This window comes from Rhinoderma darwinii, chromosome 1 (genome assembly GCF_050947455.1).
Source record: "Rhinoderma darwinii isolate aRhiDar2 chromosome 1, aRhiDar2.hap1, whole genome shotgun sequence".
Taxonomy (NCBI): Eukaryota; Metazoa; Chordata; class Amphibia; order Anura; family Rhinodermatidae; genus Rhinoderma; species Rhinoderma darwinii.
In genome coordinates, this window is record NC_134687.1 from 243,333,587 (window position 1) to 243,349,432 (window position 15,846).

The following is a 15,846-nucleotide window of genomic DNA, read 5'->3' on the forward strand; positions in this document are numbered from 1 at the left end:
CGTCCGTTTTTCAAAACGGGCGCGTAAAAAAATGGCCCGTCGGAACAGAACGCCGTTTCCCTATTGAAAACAATGGGCAGATGTTTGGAGGCGTTCTGCTTCCAGTTTTTCGGCCGTTTTTCGGCCATTTACGGCCCGAAAAACGGCCGAAAATAAGCCGTGTGAACATACCCTCATAAGTATAATAACATTACTATGGTTCTGTTATTCTTGCATATTAGTCTTTGTATCTGGGCAGCTGGTAGTTAAATATTTCTCTTTTGGCCATGAATTACACAGCAGCCAGAACAGTCTCTTAAAAGATGTACCTCCCCCCTACAGCCAGCCCTAATTTGGAGCTCTAATGGGAATCCTGGGCTGTTTTGGTCCTGATGGTTCAGATTGAGCCTGACGTCTACAGGCACACAGCTGGTTTAAATGTCTCCTTGAAACAGCGGCTAGTTCTCAAGATGTCCGATTCTGTCCTGAACAACTCCTGGCCTTCTTTCTCTAAATTGTGGATGAAGAGGTGGTCATTTAAAAGAGGTAAATAGTAACAAAATAAGCAGAGGTGGGTCTGTCATAGAAGGGCAGTTCAGAACAAAAAGACTAGTTGTATGAAACAGGTGGCACTGACAAGGCACATTCTCACAAAATCTCAACAGATACAAGTGAAATAATATGAAAATAGCGGGAAAAACAATTCATGCACATATTCATAATAGTTGACATATTATTTAGAATATGAAGGTTAGGGCTAATTTGACACGTGAATAGTAATGTATGACAGTAACATTAAATGACTTCTGTTTATGAATATATGTAATTATTCTATTTTTTTTCATTTATTTTATTATTTCCCAATCTTTGTATTGGGTCATCATATTATGCTACTAACAAAACTTCACTTGCTACTGGTATGGAACTTTAAGAACTTCAAAAATGTATTTTAGAATTCTATATGTTGTTGAACTGTAAACCCCAGTATGTTGTGTCTTTAAGCTAGAGCACTATAAATTGTAGCAACCGAGAGGCTCTAACATGAAAATGGCTGTAGCTAATAGGATACAATTAGCACATAGCTACACTTTCTGCTCTTCATAAGATGTGTAAATATGAATGTCATGACTCTTATCCTGCTTGTTTTGTCACGTGAATCCCTGCACTGTCCTGTTGTTTCTTTTGACCTTGCAGATTCAGCTGCCTCTGACAGTGTACAGTATATAAGTGTCTCCCACTGTATTCTAAGAGCAGTCTTCCTCTCACTGAGCCTGGACTTCCAGAGAATAAGCCAAGAAACTATACTTTGTTTGGCTCATTTCATATTCCATTATATTATGACAACCATTTTAATAAAATGTATTTAATTTTACAAACAAATAGACATATATTGCTTTTGTCTCAATCCGCAATAAATTGCAGCATTTAAAAAGACAGTTGTGCTTTAAAACTGTCAGTTGTCAGTCTAGGACAGTGTCATACACTTTTGAACCAGTTTAATACAGTAGTTCTCATAAGACCCAGTCGACTACTCTATTGTTTCTGTGAAAATAAACGGACACTTTAAAATTGTCTGGAAGATCCAGGGAAACAGCACGCGCATTTAGCTGGTAAAACAACCGTGATTGGCCACAGTGGAAAGCTAACCAGCACATTAGGGTCAAGTAGACTCAATCATTGTATGCTGTTATACTATCTAGTAGCGCCTCTCTACAGTACAGTACTTGTTCCATACTGCTCTATACCTGTGCTACATAAACTGTACTGCCAGCTACCTGTTCTTTATGTACTGTACTGCTATCTACTTTACCTGTACTACACTCCTCACCATTGAAATTGCAACTCCAAGTAGAAAAAGTTTTGGAATTGTGTAAATCACAGAATCGATAGACATGTTAATGATATGCAAATGCTTTGCACAATCATCCCACACCACTTGATCCGATTTTTGAGGTTTCATATGGCTATAGAACGTTGCTTTCACTCTGGTTTTATTCTCCTCCTACATGCCACAGATTGGAGCTCGGTGTTTGAAAATTTGATCATTTGCAGATCTTAGCGATACCTGCTACTTTCTTGACTTGCATAACCTTACGACTGCCCTTCTTGGTGTTGCAATTTCATTGTTGAGGAGTGTATATGTACTTTACTGCACTCTACGTGTGCAGTATGTACAGCACTACTCTCTACTTGTCACATGTACTGTATTAACTTGTGCTTTACTACTTTTTACCTGTGCTATAAGTAGTCTTCTGCTATCTAACTGTGCCTAGACATAGACAGTGATTCGCCAGGCTTCCAGCTGCTCTTTCTTAAAGGGGTTTATAAAATTATAAATTGTCACCTATCCATAGGATAGGTGATCATTTTCTGATCACTGAGGGCCCCACTGCTGGCACCCCACTGATTGTGAGAACGGGGGTCTCGAACCCCTGTTACTCCTCACTGCTCGACCGCAGTAAGTAGGATATTGAATGGAGCGGCGGTCAAGCATGCGCGCTGCCACTACTTTCAAAGTCTATGGGAAGTACCAAAAAACATGCTCGGCTGTTTCCCTCATTCTCATAGACTGTGAAAGCAACGACAGGCGAATGCTCGATCACCGCTCCGTTCAGCTTCTCACTGCAAAGGGTGCAGTGAGAAGGATTTGGGAGTTTGTGACTCCCGTTCTCAAGATCAGTGGGGGTCCCAGTGGTGGGACCCCCAGCTATCAGAAAATGGTTACCTATCCCATGTATAGGTGATAATTTATGATTTTGGGAATACCCTTTTAATAGTTTCATCTGTATTAGTTGCTTTGTCTATATTGTGTATATTTGTTTATGTTCATTTTTTTCCTACTTTAGTTTGACATTTTCAAGGCTTTAGAACCAATTACTATTTTTCCATAGAGCTGCCTATACTTAAAGAGGCTCTGTCACCAGATTTTGCAACCCCTATCTGCTATTGCAGCAGATAGGCGCTGCAATGTAGATTACAGTAACGTTTTTATTTTTAAAAAACGAGCATTTTTGGCCAAGTTATGACCATTTTTGTAGTTATGCAAATGAGGCTTGCAAAAGTCCAAGTGGGTGTGTTTAAAAGTAAAAGTCCAAGTGGGCGTGTATTATGTGCGTACATCGGGGCGTTTTTAATACTTTCACTAGCTGGGCGCTCTGAAGAGAAGTAACATCCTCTTCTCTTCAGAACGCCCAGCTTCTGGCAGTGCAGATCTGTGACGTCACTCACAGGTCCTGCATCGTGACGGCCACATCGGCACCAGAGGCTACAGTTGATTCTGCAGCAGCATCAGCGTTTGCAGGTAAGTCGATCTTACCTGCAAACGCTGATGCTGCTGCAGAATCAACTGTAGCCTCTGGTGCCGATGTGGCCGACACGATGCAGGACCTGTGAGTGACGTCACAGATCTGCACTGCCAGAAGCTGGGCGTTCTGAAGAGAAGTGGATGATACTTCTCATCAGAGCGCCCAGCTAGTAAAAGTATTAAAAACGCCCCGATGTACGCACATAATACACGCCCACTTGGACTTTTACTTTTAAACACACCCACTTGGACTTTTGCAAGCCTCATTTGCATAACTACAAAAATGGTCATAACTTGGCCAAAAATGCTCGTTTTTTAAAAATAAAAACGTTACTGTAATCTACATTGCAGCGCCTATCTGCTGCAATAGCAGATAGGGGTTGCAAAATCTGGTGACAGAGCCTCTTTAAGCTCCAGACCGATTTTCCCCTCTTTACTGCTATGTTACATGATAATCAATGATAGCTATTTGCTGCTTGTACTCCTGGAGCATGGAGTGTAACCATGTGAGAACTCAACAGGCAGTGATGATGAAGACTGTTCTGCTGTATCAGGTATAGGAGAGCATTTTTAGCGGCATAAGGTTTGCCAGAATGTGAACATACTCTCCTGTACACTGACCTATCCAATGATGGAGCCTTCAAATTAGCATTTAAGCAAAGTAGGTAGCAGACCCAGAGATATTTTGGTTCTCTATTGAGTGCTTGCCGCCATTTTTGTTCGGGAAGTTGGTGGTGGCTCAAGCTCATGGACTCCACTAGTGTGATCTACCCACAAGCGTCTCAGATCATTTTCTTTACCTTCCTGACAAAGCCTCATTTTTCATATCTGATGTGTCAATTTGGGTGTATTCACACGGTGCAGTTCTGCCAAAACCGGCATGCGTTATTACCACAATTTGCTGCAGTATTGCAGCTAGCACGGAAACCGCTGCAAGTCACTGTAAAAATGCATCTGGTTTTACAGTGTGGTTTTTGGCCACATGACAAAAAATGCTGCAAAACCGCACCATGTGTATACACCCTTCATGAGGTAGTAAATGTGTAATGCTTTTACTTATTTAAGCGATTTTCAGGTTGTTTTTATGTGACACATTGTACTTTGTGTTAAATATTTATTTGCTCGTAAGCACACAAAATAGTTAATAATTAACATTTTCCATATGTCTACTTTATGTTGGCATCATTTTTTAAATAGCATTTTAATTTTTTAGGATGTTATATGTCTGGCAGCAATCTTTAAAATTTTCAAGACCATTCCGATCTGAAGTGGCTTTGAGGAGCCTATATATTAGAAACCCTGATAAATCACTTTAAAAACTGTACCCTCAAAGTATTAAAAATAGCATTTAGTAAGTGTAATAATCCTTTAGGTGTTTCGTATAAATTAAAGCTAAGTGGAGGTGAAATGCTACTCAATCTTTATTACCCAGATTCTGCAGTTTGTAGAAATATCCCATATATGGTACTAGTTTGCAACTTGACTGAAATACAGGCCTCAGAAATGAAGGAGCACCTTGTGGATTTTGGAAACTACACCCCTCAATATATTAATGGATGAAGTGAGCATTTTGACCCCACAGGTGTTTCATAGATTTTATTAGATTCGGGCTGTGAAATTGGAAAATGATACTCAATAATACATAGTTTAAGCTCAAAATTTTTCATTTTCAGAAAGAATACAGGAGAAAAAGCAACCCACAATTTGATATGCAATTTCTCCTGAGTACAGCAATACTGCATATGTGGTTATAAACTGCTGTTTGGGAACTAAGCAGGGCTCAGAAGAGAAGGAGCGCTATTTTCTATTTGGGGGCGCAGATTTTGCTGGATTGGTTTCTGGGCACCATGTCGCATTTGCAGAGTCCCTGAGGTACCAGTACAGTTAAAACTTCTGTATAGTGACTCCATTTGGGAAACTGCACCCATCAAAGCATTCATCTAGGGGTGTAGTGAGCATTTTAACCCCACATGTGTTTCATAGATTTTATTAGAATTGGGCTGTAAAAATAGAAAACAATATTTTTTCCAATAATATGTTGCTTTAGTTACATTTTTTTCATTTTCACAAGGGGTAATAGGAGAAAAAACAGCCCGTAATCTGCAACGCAATTTCTCTTGAGTACGGAAATATTAAATATTTGGTTGTAAACTGCTGTGCTTAGGTGTATGTAAACTTATGATTTCAACTAAATATAAATACACATACAACGATCAGATAAGATTAAAACCACTGGCAGGTGGAGTGAATAAAATGTATAATATAGTTACAATGATACCTGTCATGGTGTGGATATATTAGGCAGCAAGTGAATAGTCAGTTCTTGAAGTTGATGTTTTGAAAGCATGGAAAAATGGGCAAGCGTAAGAATCTGAGTGACCTTCACAGGGTCACAAGGGCCAAATTGTGATGGCTAGATGACTAGGTCAGATCGGCATGTCTTGTGGGGTGTTCATGGTATGCAGTGGTTAGTACCTACTAAAAGCAGTTCATGGAAGGACAACTGGTGAACCAGTGACAAAGTCATTGGTGCCCGAGGCTCATTGATGTGTGTGGGAAGCGAAAACTAGTCTGGTCTGATTCCACAGAAGGGCCACTATGGCACAAATAGCTAAAAAAGTTACTGCTGGCTATTATAGACAGGTGTCAGAACAAACACTGTGTATCCTAGATTGCTGTGTTTAGGGCTGAGTAGCCGCAGATCGACCAGAGTTCCAACGTGGACCACTGTCCACCCCTGAAAGCACCTACAATGGGCACATGAGCATCAGAACTAAACCATGGAGCAATGGAAGAAGGTCGCCTGGTCTGTTTTATGTTTGCTTTTACTGGCATCAGCTGCTTTTTTACTTAGCAACTGCTGCTGCTAATGTGATGGTGCCAGATACCACAGGACACCATCAGAGGTCCTGTGTAGTCCGAGCAGATCAGAGCTGTTTTGATGGCACAGGGAGGAGCTACACAATATTGGGCAGGGGGTTTTAATACGGTGTATATATAACTTATTTATATAGTGCCATCAGCTTCTGTTCAACTTATGAATCAAGGAAGGTGTATTTTCAGGAGTCTTTCGGCTTCCCAACTTACAGTAAATAAACTTCTAGCAATATAGGTAATTGTATGTTCCATAAGATGTGCAGGCAATATTTACATAGCAAAATATTGAGGTAACACTATAACAATTACAAAAGACAGACAAGTGGCACACTGTTTACAAGATATATTAGGTAGGAGCCCTGCCAATATGAGTTCACAATCTCTAAGGAATAGGGAGTTGATACAAGAGGTCAGGGAAAGGAGTAAGCAGCTCTAGACATGTTAGGTGGAGGCGATATTGAAATATTAGTTGTGGGACTCTTTAGGCCAGGTTTAGACAACACCTTTTTCTTGTACTGGTCTTGTAATAATAAGGCGAACAACTGTTATTGGCAGGGAAAGTTTGCACTGAGTATTCAGTATTCAGAGTGAGAGCCACTACTGGTAGTGGCTCTCTAGTTTGACTAATAGAGGGGATACTGATTGGAGTACCGACTCTTTTCTTTATTCGAAATGCTCTTATAGGGCATTTCTAAAACAGACAACCTGTTTAAATGATGTGGGAATTTCAGAAATATGTTCTTCTAAGGGGAGTTTAATAATGTAATGAAAATCTAGAATATATGTCATATGATGACAATACTTTAATATATTGCTTGAATGGTTGAAACATAAATGTGAAGTTTCTGAATTTTCATTCTGCATGACAGCAGAATGAAGTCACATAGAGCGCACTAATCCCTTTCACTACTGTCTTCACTGATCCCCAGAGAATGTACTAGCCTGTATTCGTGCCGGGCTGGTACTGTTTTTCATCAGCATGTAGATGGAACAGTTAGCGTATGTCATTATGAAGTGGCATGTCAGGTTGCTGTACATTTTATATAACATAGACTGTCCAGATACTGCAACATTTCTTCGTGGATGTCTTACAGAGCGTAATTTTCTTAATCAAAATATGTCAAAGCATTTGTCATATGGCAAAAAAGAGTAATTATAGAAACATGAGGTACAGTAGTGTTAAAAAAAATAAAAATAGCAGTCCAACATCGTTAACCTGATAAATCAATGTTTTTGGTAGAAGTGATATTACTACATAGCAAATAATTTCTTCTGACCAATATTGAACATGTTGGTTATAGTGCATTTCCTTCTGAAATACTGGGGAAAATGTGTTGTTCCAGACATTGTTCTGATAAAAACTTACTTTGATTAAAAAGTTGATTGGAGAGGGAAAAACATATAAAGAAGTGCAGCAAATTATAGACTGCTCAGATAAAATAATCTCAAATGCCTTGAAGTGGCAACCAAAAGCTAAAAGACGCGGAAGGAAGCGGGGAACTGCTGTTCGAATGGATGGAAGAATAGCCAAAATAGCAAAGGCTCACCCAGTGATCACCTCCAGAAAGATCTGAAGTTACCAGTAAGTATTGCTACCATCAGAAGATGATTAAGTGAAGCCAAATTACCAGCAAGAACTCCCCGCAGAGTCCCGTTGTTCAAAAAAAAAAACATGCCCTGAATAGGTTAAAATTTTCTAAGGAACACATTGACAGGCCCAAAGAGAAATGGCACAACATTTTGTGGACTGATGAAAGAAAATTTTTGGGGTCTAGTGGCCGCAGACAGTATATCAGAGGATCCCCGGTGGTGGTGCAAAAATTATGATATGGGGATGTTTCTCATACCGTGGTGTTGGGCCTATTTATGAATAGAAGTAATATGTAGACCTTATTTAACAACTTGCAGACCACCCATAGACTATAAACGTCCGGCCGGTCCGCAATTAACTCTGCAGGGCCGTTCTAGAATGTCCTGCAGAGTTAATACTTTTTTCCGCTCTGTGGCGGGATTTAGCTCCGTGATACAGCTGTCTCCAGACAGCCAACATCACGGAGCTCTGCCCAGAGACCAATCAGCATGGTCTCTGGGCATGTGATCATTGTGACGTGACATCCTGTCACAATGATGACAATGCTATCCCCGTCGGCACGCACATCCTCGCGGCACATCATCCCCCTCGCGATCCCCCCCTGCCGTGACACCAACCCCCGTAGTTTCTCCTCTCCTGGCAGGCTGTCAGGGAGGGAGAGTAATAATAATATTAGTAGTAAAACACACACACTTTTTCTTCCTCAAATAAATAGATTTTTATCTATCTATCTATCTATCTATCTATCTATCTATCTATCTATCTATCTATCTATCTATCTATCTGTCTGTCTGTCTGTCTGTCTGTCTGTCTGTCTGTCTGTCTGTCTGTCTGTCTGTCTGTCTGTCTGTCTATCTATCTATCTATCTACACAAACGAGGAAATAGACGAAGCACTCCAAAAGTAGTTGCAAAGATAGGGGTTTATTAACCCATGTACAGAAATAGCTACGTTTCAGTCCTCTCAGCAGGACCTTTGTCAAGCAATGGTGATATGTGTCAATCAGGGTTTTATACCCTCCACTTGTGAATACATCATTAGTGATCATTACATCAGAGTTGTAAAAAGCATACAAAAAAATGCATTTAAAGTACATTCAAATTGTGCATATGTTACATACATATATCGTACATATATCAAATAAAGTGCACAGTGAAAATACATCATATAAAACTTAAAAAATCGTCAATTGTCAGAAAAGCTCATGAATATTCATAAGGAGGAGGAAACAGGAGCCACTCACCAATCGTGTAATCCTGGACACATATTGGGAATAATATCCCTATTCACAAACTAATTGAAAGGCATCTATCAGAGGCAGCAGCGCTAGCCAATGGAATCAAATCATCAATATTCATATTCCCCATGAATTCTGCCATTTCTTTTTCTCGTATAGGATGTGATATGATTGATAACCAATTCTATCTATCTATCTGACTGTCTGTCTGTCTGTCTGTGTATCTCATATACAGTATATTGATATATAGTATAGTTTTAGGCTGGGGCTACACAGCCACTTTGGACTTGACGCAGTTGCACAGCGAAAGATCACTATGTTCCATAGCGTACATGGCAGGTAATGAAAGTGAATGTGGTAGCAGTAATTTTACTGGACAAAGTGATTTTTGGTCATGGGACGAGTGTCGTGGCCAAAGTCATCGTGTAGCACCAGCCTAGGACTATACTATATATCAATATATATGAGACAGACAGATATGAGAGATCGATATGAGATAGATAGATGATTATAATATCTTTATATATATATATATATATATATATATATATATATATATATATATATATATATATGAAAAGAGATACTATAATCATCTATCTATCCCATATCTATCTGCTTGAAAAAGGTCCCAAGGTGGGACGGAAACGTTGCACTTGCCACGTTGGCACAATAAACCACACTTCTTTTCATCTTGATTACCGGAGTGCTGCTGGATTTATTTCTGGGATATATGTATATATATATATATATATATATATATATATATATATATATATATATATATATAGATATGGATGTAGACCATATATAGATGTACAGTTTTAGGCCCCATGAACACAGCCGTAATTTTAATCTGTAATTACGTTCCGTAATTGCGGATGTACGGACCCATTCATTTCTGTTGCTCACGGACGCCTTCCCGAATATTTACGGGAAGGTGTCCGGGCCATAGAAATGACCTGCAAGAAAAAGGACATGTCCTATTTTTTTATTTTACAGGCCATGCTCCTGATTTTATGGTCCGCAAATGCGAGTGCCTGTAATCACCGGTCGTAATTACGGGCACGGCCGTGTGCGGGGGGCCTTAGGCTGGGGCTACGTGGCGACTTTTGTCGCATACACAAAGATCGCTTTGGAACCAACTTTGGAAAATGTACTCTCCAAAAGCCAGTTTACGCACCATTCGGTGTAAGCTCCGCCTTCTGCCCAGCGTGTATGAAATGCACAGATATTTGGTATCGGAGTCGGCAGAAGTTGACAAATATGTATTCATGTGTGTTTAGCCAGTGGCATGCCCCAGATGTCAAAAAAAGGTCACCTGGATTCACATATTTGGAAATAAAATGCCAGTTTTAACCCCTTAAGGATGCAGCCTAGTTTAGACCTTAAGGCTCAGAGCCCATTTTTCAAATCTGACATATTTCAATTTATGTGGTAATAATTTGGGAATGCTTAAACCTATCCAAGCGATTCTGAGTTTGTTTTCTCGCGACACATTCGGCTTTATGTTAGTGGTAAAATTTGATCGATATATTCAGTGTTTATTTGTGGAAAGTTGCAAAATATAGAGAAAATTTAGAAATAATATAATTTTTCTGAATTTAAGTGCATCTGTTTGTAAAACAGATTGTTATACCACACAAAATAGTTACTAGTTCACATTTACCATATGTCTATTTTAGATTGGCATCACTTTTTGAACATTCTTTTATTTTTCTTGGCCGTTACAAGGCTTAGAACATAAACAGCAATTTCTCATATTTTTAAGAAAATTTTAAAAACCTTTTTTTTAAGGTACCTGTTCAGTTCTGAAGTGGCTTTGAGGGGCCTATGTATTAGAAACCCCCATAAAACACTCCATTTTAAAAACTAGACCCCCTCAAAGTATTCAAAACAGCATTTAGAAAGTTTTTTTTTAACCCTTTAGGCATTTCACAGGAATTAAAGCAAAGTGGAGGTGAAATTTTCAAATGTCATTTGTAACACAGAAGGTTTTACCAGAAAAACACTACTAAATATGCATTGTCCAGGATTCTGCAGTTTTTAGAAATGTCCCACATGTGGCCCTAGTGTGCTCGTTGACTAAAACACAGGCCTCAGAAGCAAAGAAGCACCTAGTGCATTTTGGGGCCTCTTTTTAGAATATATTTTTGGCAGCATGCCAGGTTTGGAGAGGTGTTGAGGTGCCAAAACAGTAGGAATCCCCCAAAAGTGACCCCATTTTGGAAACTACACCACTCAAGGAATTCATTTTTATTTGTTGTTACCATTTTGACCCCACAGTTTTTTCACAGCACGTATATGAATTGGGAGATGTCATTTTTGAACAAAATGTCTTATTTTCACAGAGAACAAAATACCCCATTTTGTTGCCCAATTTCTCCTGAGTGCAGCAATACCCCATTTGTGGTGATAAACTGCCGTTTGGGCCCATAGGAGGCCTCAGAAGGGAAGGAGCGCTTTGTGTTCTTTGGAGTACAGATTTTGCTGGATTGGTTTTCGGGTGCCATGTCGCATTTGCAGAGCCCCAGAGGTATCAAAGCAATGGAAACCCACCAGAAGTGACCCCATTTTGGAAACTACACCACTCAAGGAATTCATTTATGGGTGTTGTGACCATTTAGACCCCCCAATTTTTCACACAACTTATTTGAATTGGGCTGTGAATTAAAAAATATATATTTTTTTCCAATAATATGTAGTTTTGGCTCAAAATTTCTTATTTTCAAAAGAAATAAAATACCCCATTTTGTTGCCTAATTTGTCCTGAGTGCGATAATACCCCATTTGTGGTGATAAACTGCAGTTTTGGCCCATGGGAGGGCTCAAAAGGAAAGGAGCGCTATGTGTTCTTTGGAGTCCAGATTTTGCTGGATTGGTTTTCGGGTGCCATGTTGCATTTGCGGAGCCCCAGAGGTATCAAAGCAATGGAAACCCCCAATAAGTGACCCCATTTTAAAATCTACACCTCTAAAGGCATTCATCTAGAGGTGTAGTGAGCATTTTGACCCCACAGGTATTGTCTAAAAGGTAATGCACAGCAGATGGTGCAGTGTGAGATTTGCATTTTCTATATATGTTTTCCATTTCAGTGTCCTATATATTGTGCCCAGCATGCGCCACCGGAGATATACACCCTATAAATTGTAGCTTTTCTGGTGCTAAGTCGTGAATGCAGAAGCCCCTGAGGTACCAGTTGAAACCCCCCAAGAAGTGACCCCGTTTTAAAAACTACACCCCTTAAGGCATTAATCTAGAGGTGTAGTGAGCATTTTGACTAGATGCATACACCCCATAAACTGTAATGTGGGTTCTCCCGGGTATGGCAATACCCCAATGTGGCTGTTAACAGCTGCCTGGGCACACAGCATGGCTCAGAAGGGACAGATGAGGGGCATAAGCTGTGCGGAGTGCATCAGGGTAAGTAAAACTGGGGTAGATTAAAAATCAAAGGATGTATGATAAATTTTAAAACACTCTCATACAGAGCCCTGGTTTTTCGGGACACGTGTCACATTGATATATTGTGTCCTTCCTTATCCCCCTCTTATAGCAGACTTTGCACCTCTTTTGACTTTTTCCCCTTCTTGCCATTTTGGGGAACTTCTCCTGGAAAGTGTTGCCCTGGTACGATGTGTGTGGCCTCGCTTCCAGAAGTACTGGGTGCCCCCCTTTCTTGGTCCCTAAAGATTAGGTTCGTGATAACCACCTCTTGAAATTCCAGGAAAGTTCCCGTCTGGTGTGCACATCGACGTAGCACGTACAAATGGTACAATGCCTTCTGTATGATGTGCACGGCCAGCTTCTTATACCACACCGCATGGCGCTGTAGGGCTTCAGGACTTGATCTGACAAGTCCACCCTCCCATGTACCTATTGTAGTTCAGGATGCAGTCTGGTTTGGGGGGTCTCTGTTCTGGTACCTCGTATAGGTACATGGGTACTGGTGTGGCCATGTATTGTTGTCAATACAAGGACATCTCTCTTTTCCTTGTACTTGACACACAATATGTTGCTGCTAGAATGTGCCCTGCTCTCACCCCTTCTGAGTGTTTGCCCAAGCATGTTCTTAGGGAGGCCTCTCAAATTTCTTCTAGCAGTGCCGCATGCCACAGTACTTCTGGAAGCGAGGCACTAGAAGAGTGGGACGCTTTATTATAAAAATTATCCAGGTAGAGGTGTTAACCCTGGTCCAGCAATGGGTGCACCAAATCCCACACAATTTTTGCATTAACTCCCAGTAAGGGGGGGCATTCTGGTGGCTGAATACTGGTGTCCTTCCCTTCATATATCTTAAATTTGTAGGTATACGCTGATGCACTCTCGCACAGCTTATACATCTTCACGACATACCTTGCCCTCTTACTCGGCAGGTACTGGCGGAATTGAAGCCTCCCTTTAAAATGTACCAAGGACTCATCAATAGAAATACAATTCTCGGGGGTGTATGCTTGGGAAAACCAGGCACTGAAATGGTCTAATAGGGGTCTCAGTTTATACAAACGGTCAAAACTGGGGTCATCTCGGGGTGGGCGCTGCTCACTATCAATATAATGTAAGAAGCAAAGTATTGCCTCTTTTTTTTTTTTTTTAGGTTCCAGTTCAGTCCTGAAGTTGCTTTGAGGGGCCTATATATTAGAAACCCCTATCAAACACCCCATTTTAGAAACTAGACCCCTCAAAGTATTCACAACAGCATTTAGAACGTTTATTAACACTTTAGGTGTTTCACAGGAATTTAGAGCAAAGTAGAGATGAAATTTACATATTTATTTTTGTCAGAAAATCCTTTTTATACCATTTTTTTTCTGTAAAACAGAAGGTTTTACCAGAGAAACGCAACTCAATACTTATTGCCCAGATTCTGAAGTTTTGAGAAATATCCCACATGTGGCCCTAGTGCGGTAATGGACTGAAGCACCGTCCTCAGAAGCAAAGGATCACCTAGTGGATTTTGAGGCCTCCTTTTTATTAGGCCTTATTCACACGAACGTGTATTACGTGCGTGATACGCACGTGAAAATCACGAGCGTGGCACGGACCTATGTTAGTGAATGGGGCCGTTCAGACAATCCGTGATTTCAACTTGGCCGTTTTTCGCGCACTGCACACGGAAGCACTTCCATGTGACGCGTGTGATTCACGCAACAGTAGATAAAGAAATGAAGGAAAAAATAAAAGCACTTCCTTCATTTATTTTTCTAATCTTTAAAACCGCGTGTCATAAGCATGGCATATGCGTGAAAATCACACAGCCACGCAGCACATACTGATGACACACGCAACTGCAATGCGCAAAAAACGCAGCGTTTATAAGGCCACTGAATAAGGCCTTAGGCACCATGTCCGGTTTGAAGAGGTCTTGTGGTGCCAAAACAGTGGAAACCCCCCAAAAGTGACCCTATTTTGGAAACTAGACCCCTTGAGGAATTCATTGTAGTTTTTATGGGGTGCATGCGACTTTTTGATCAGTTTTTTTCCGTTTTTAAGAGGCGTGGTGACTAAAAAACATCAATTCTACTATTTATTGTTTTTTATTCTATTTTTTTTTACATCGTTCACCGTGTGCTATAAATGACATATTCACTTTATTCTGCGGGGCGATACGATTACGGCGATACCATATGTTTATAGTTTTTTTTAATGTAAAAAATCATTTACTTTTTGTGTTGCCTTATTCTAGGAGCCATAACTTTTTTATTTTTCCGTCAAGAAAGCCGTGCGAGGAATTGTTTTTTTGCGTAACGAGCTGTAGTTTCGATCAGTACAATTTTTAGGTTTTTTGATCTCTTTTTATTAAATTTTTTTGAAGGTGAAGTGAGCAAACAATTGTGATTCTGGTATGGTTTATTAATAATTTATTTGATGGCGTTCACCGCGCGGGATAAATAATGAAATAAATTTGTAGTTCAGGCCATTACGGACGTGGCAATACCAATTATGTATAGTTTATTTATTTGTTTATTTATTTTTATTAATAATAAAGGACTGATAAGAGAAAAAGGGGGAATTTTACTTTTTATTACTTTTAAAACTTGTATTTTCTTATTTTTACACAACTTATTTTTTACTTTATTACTTTGTCCCACTAGGGGACTTGAGGGCAGGGGGCCCTGATCACAATTCTAATGCACTGCACTACATGCGTAGATGGCATAGCCGGACGCCATTGTTACACGTCCGGTTGCCACAGCAACCATCGCTGCCCGCTATCATGTAGTGGGCCGTCGATGGTGGTTTAACCCCTAAAAAGCCGCGATCGCTATTTAACGCAGCTTTTAAACCCTTTAGGATGCAGCCTGTTTTGGCCTTGTGGCACAGCAGATTTTTTCAAATCTGACGTGTCACTTTATGTGGTAATAACTTGTGAATGCTTTTACCTATGCAAGCGATTCTGACTTTGTTTTCTCGTGACATATTGTACTTTATGATAGTGGAAAAATGCAATATTTATTCGCGAAAAACACCAAAATTTTGAGAAAATTAGCATTTTTCTAAATTTAAATGTATCTGCTTGTAAAACAGATAGTAATACCACACAAAATAGTCACTAGTTAACATTTCCCATATGTGTACTTTATGTTTGCATCGTTTTTTGAACGTCCTTTTATTTTTCTAGGACGTTACAAGGCTTAGAACATTAGCAGCAATTTCTCACATTTTCAAGAAAATTTCAAAATGATATTTTTACAGGTACCAGTTTAGTTGTGAAGTGGTTTTGAGGGCCTTTATATATTAGAATCCCCCAATAAATCACCCCATTTTAAAAACTGCACCCCTCAAAGTATTCAAAACAGCATTCAGAAAGTTTCTTAACCCTTTAGGCGTTTCACAGGAAATAAAGCAAAGTAGAGG

The 15,846-nt window shown here is 39.8% G+C and overlaps 1 protein-coding gene across 1 annotated transcript in view; it reads left to right on the forward strand.

Moving 5' to 3' along the window:
• Positions 1-371: 371 nt before the first annotated feature.
• ARHGEF18 (Rho/Rac guanine nucleotide exchange factor 18) overlaps positions 372-15,846 on the forward strand; it is a 478,484-nt gene continuing 463,009 nt past the window's right edge. The window contains exon 1 of the mRNA XM_075863189.1: positions 372-525. Within this exon, the coding sequence (XP_075719304.1) occupies positions 372-525 (154 nt within the window). The remainder of the gene's footprint in view (positions 526-15,846) is intronic.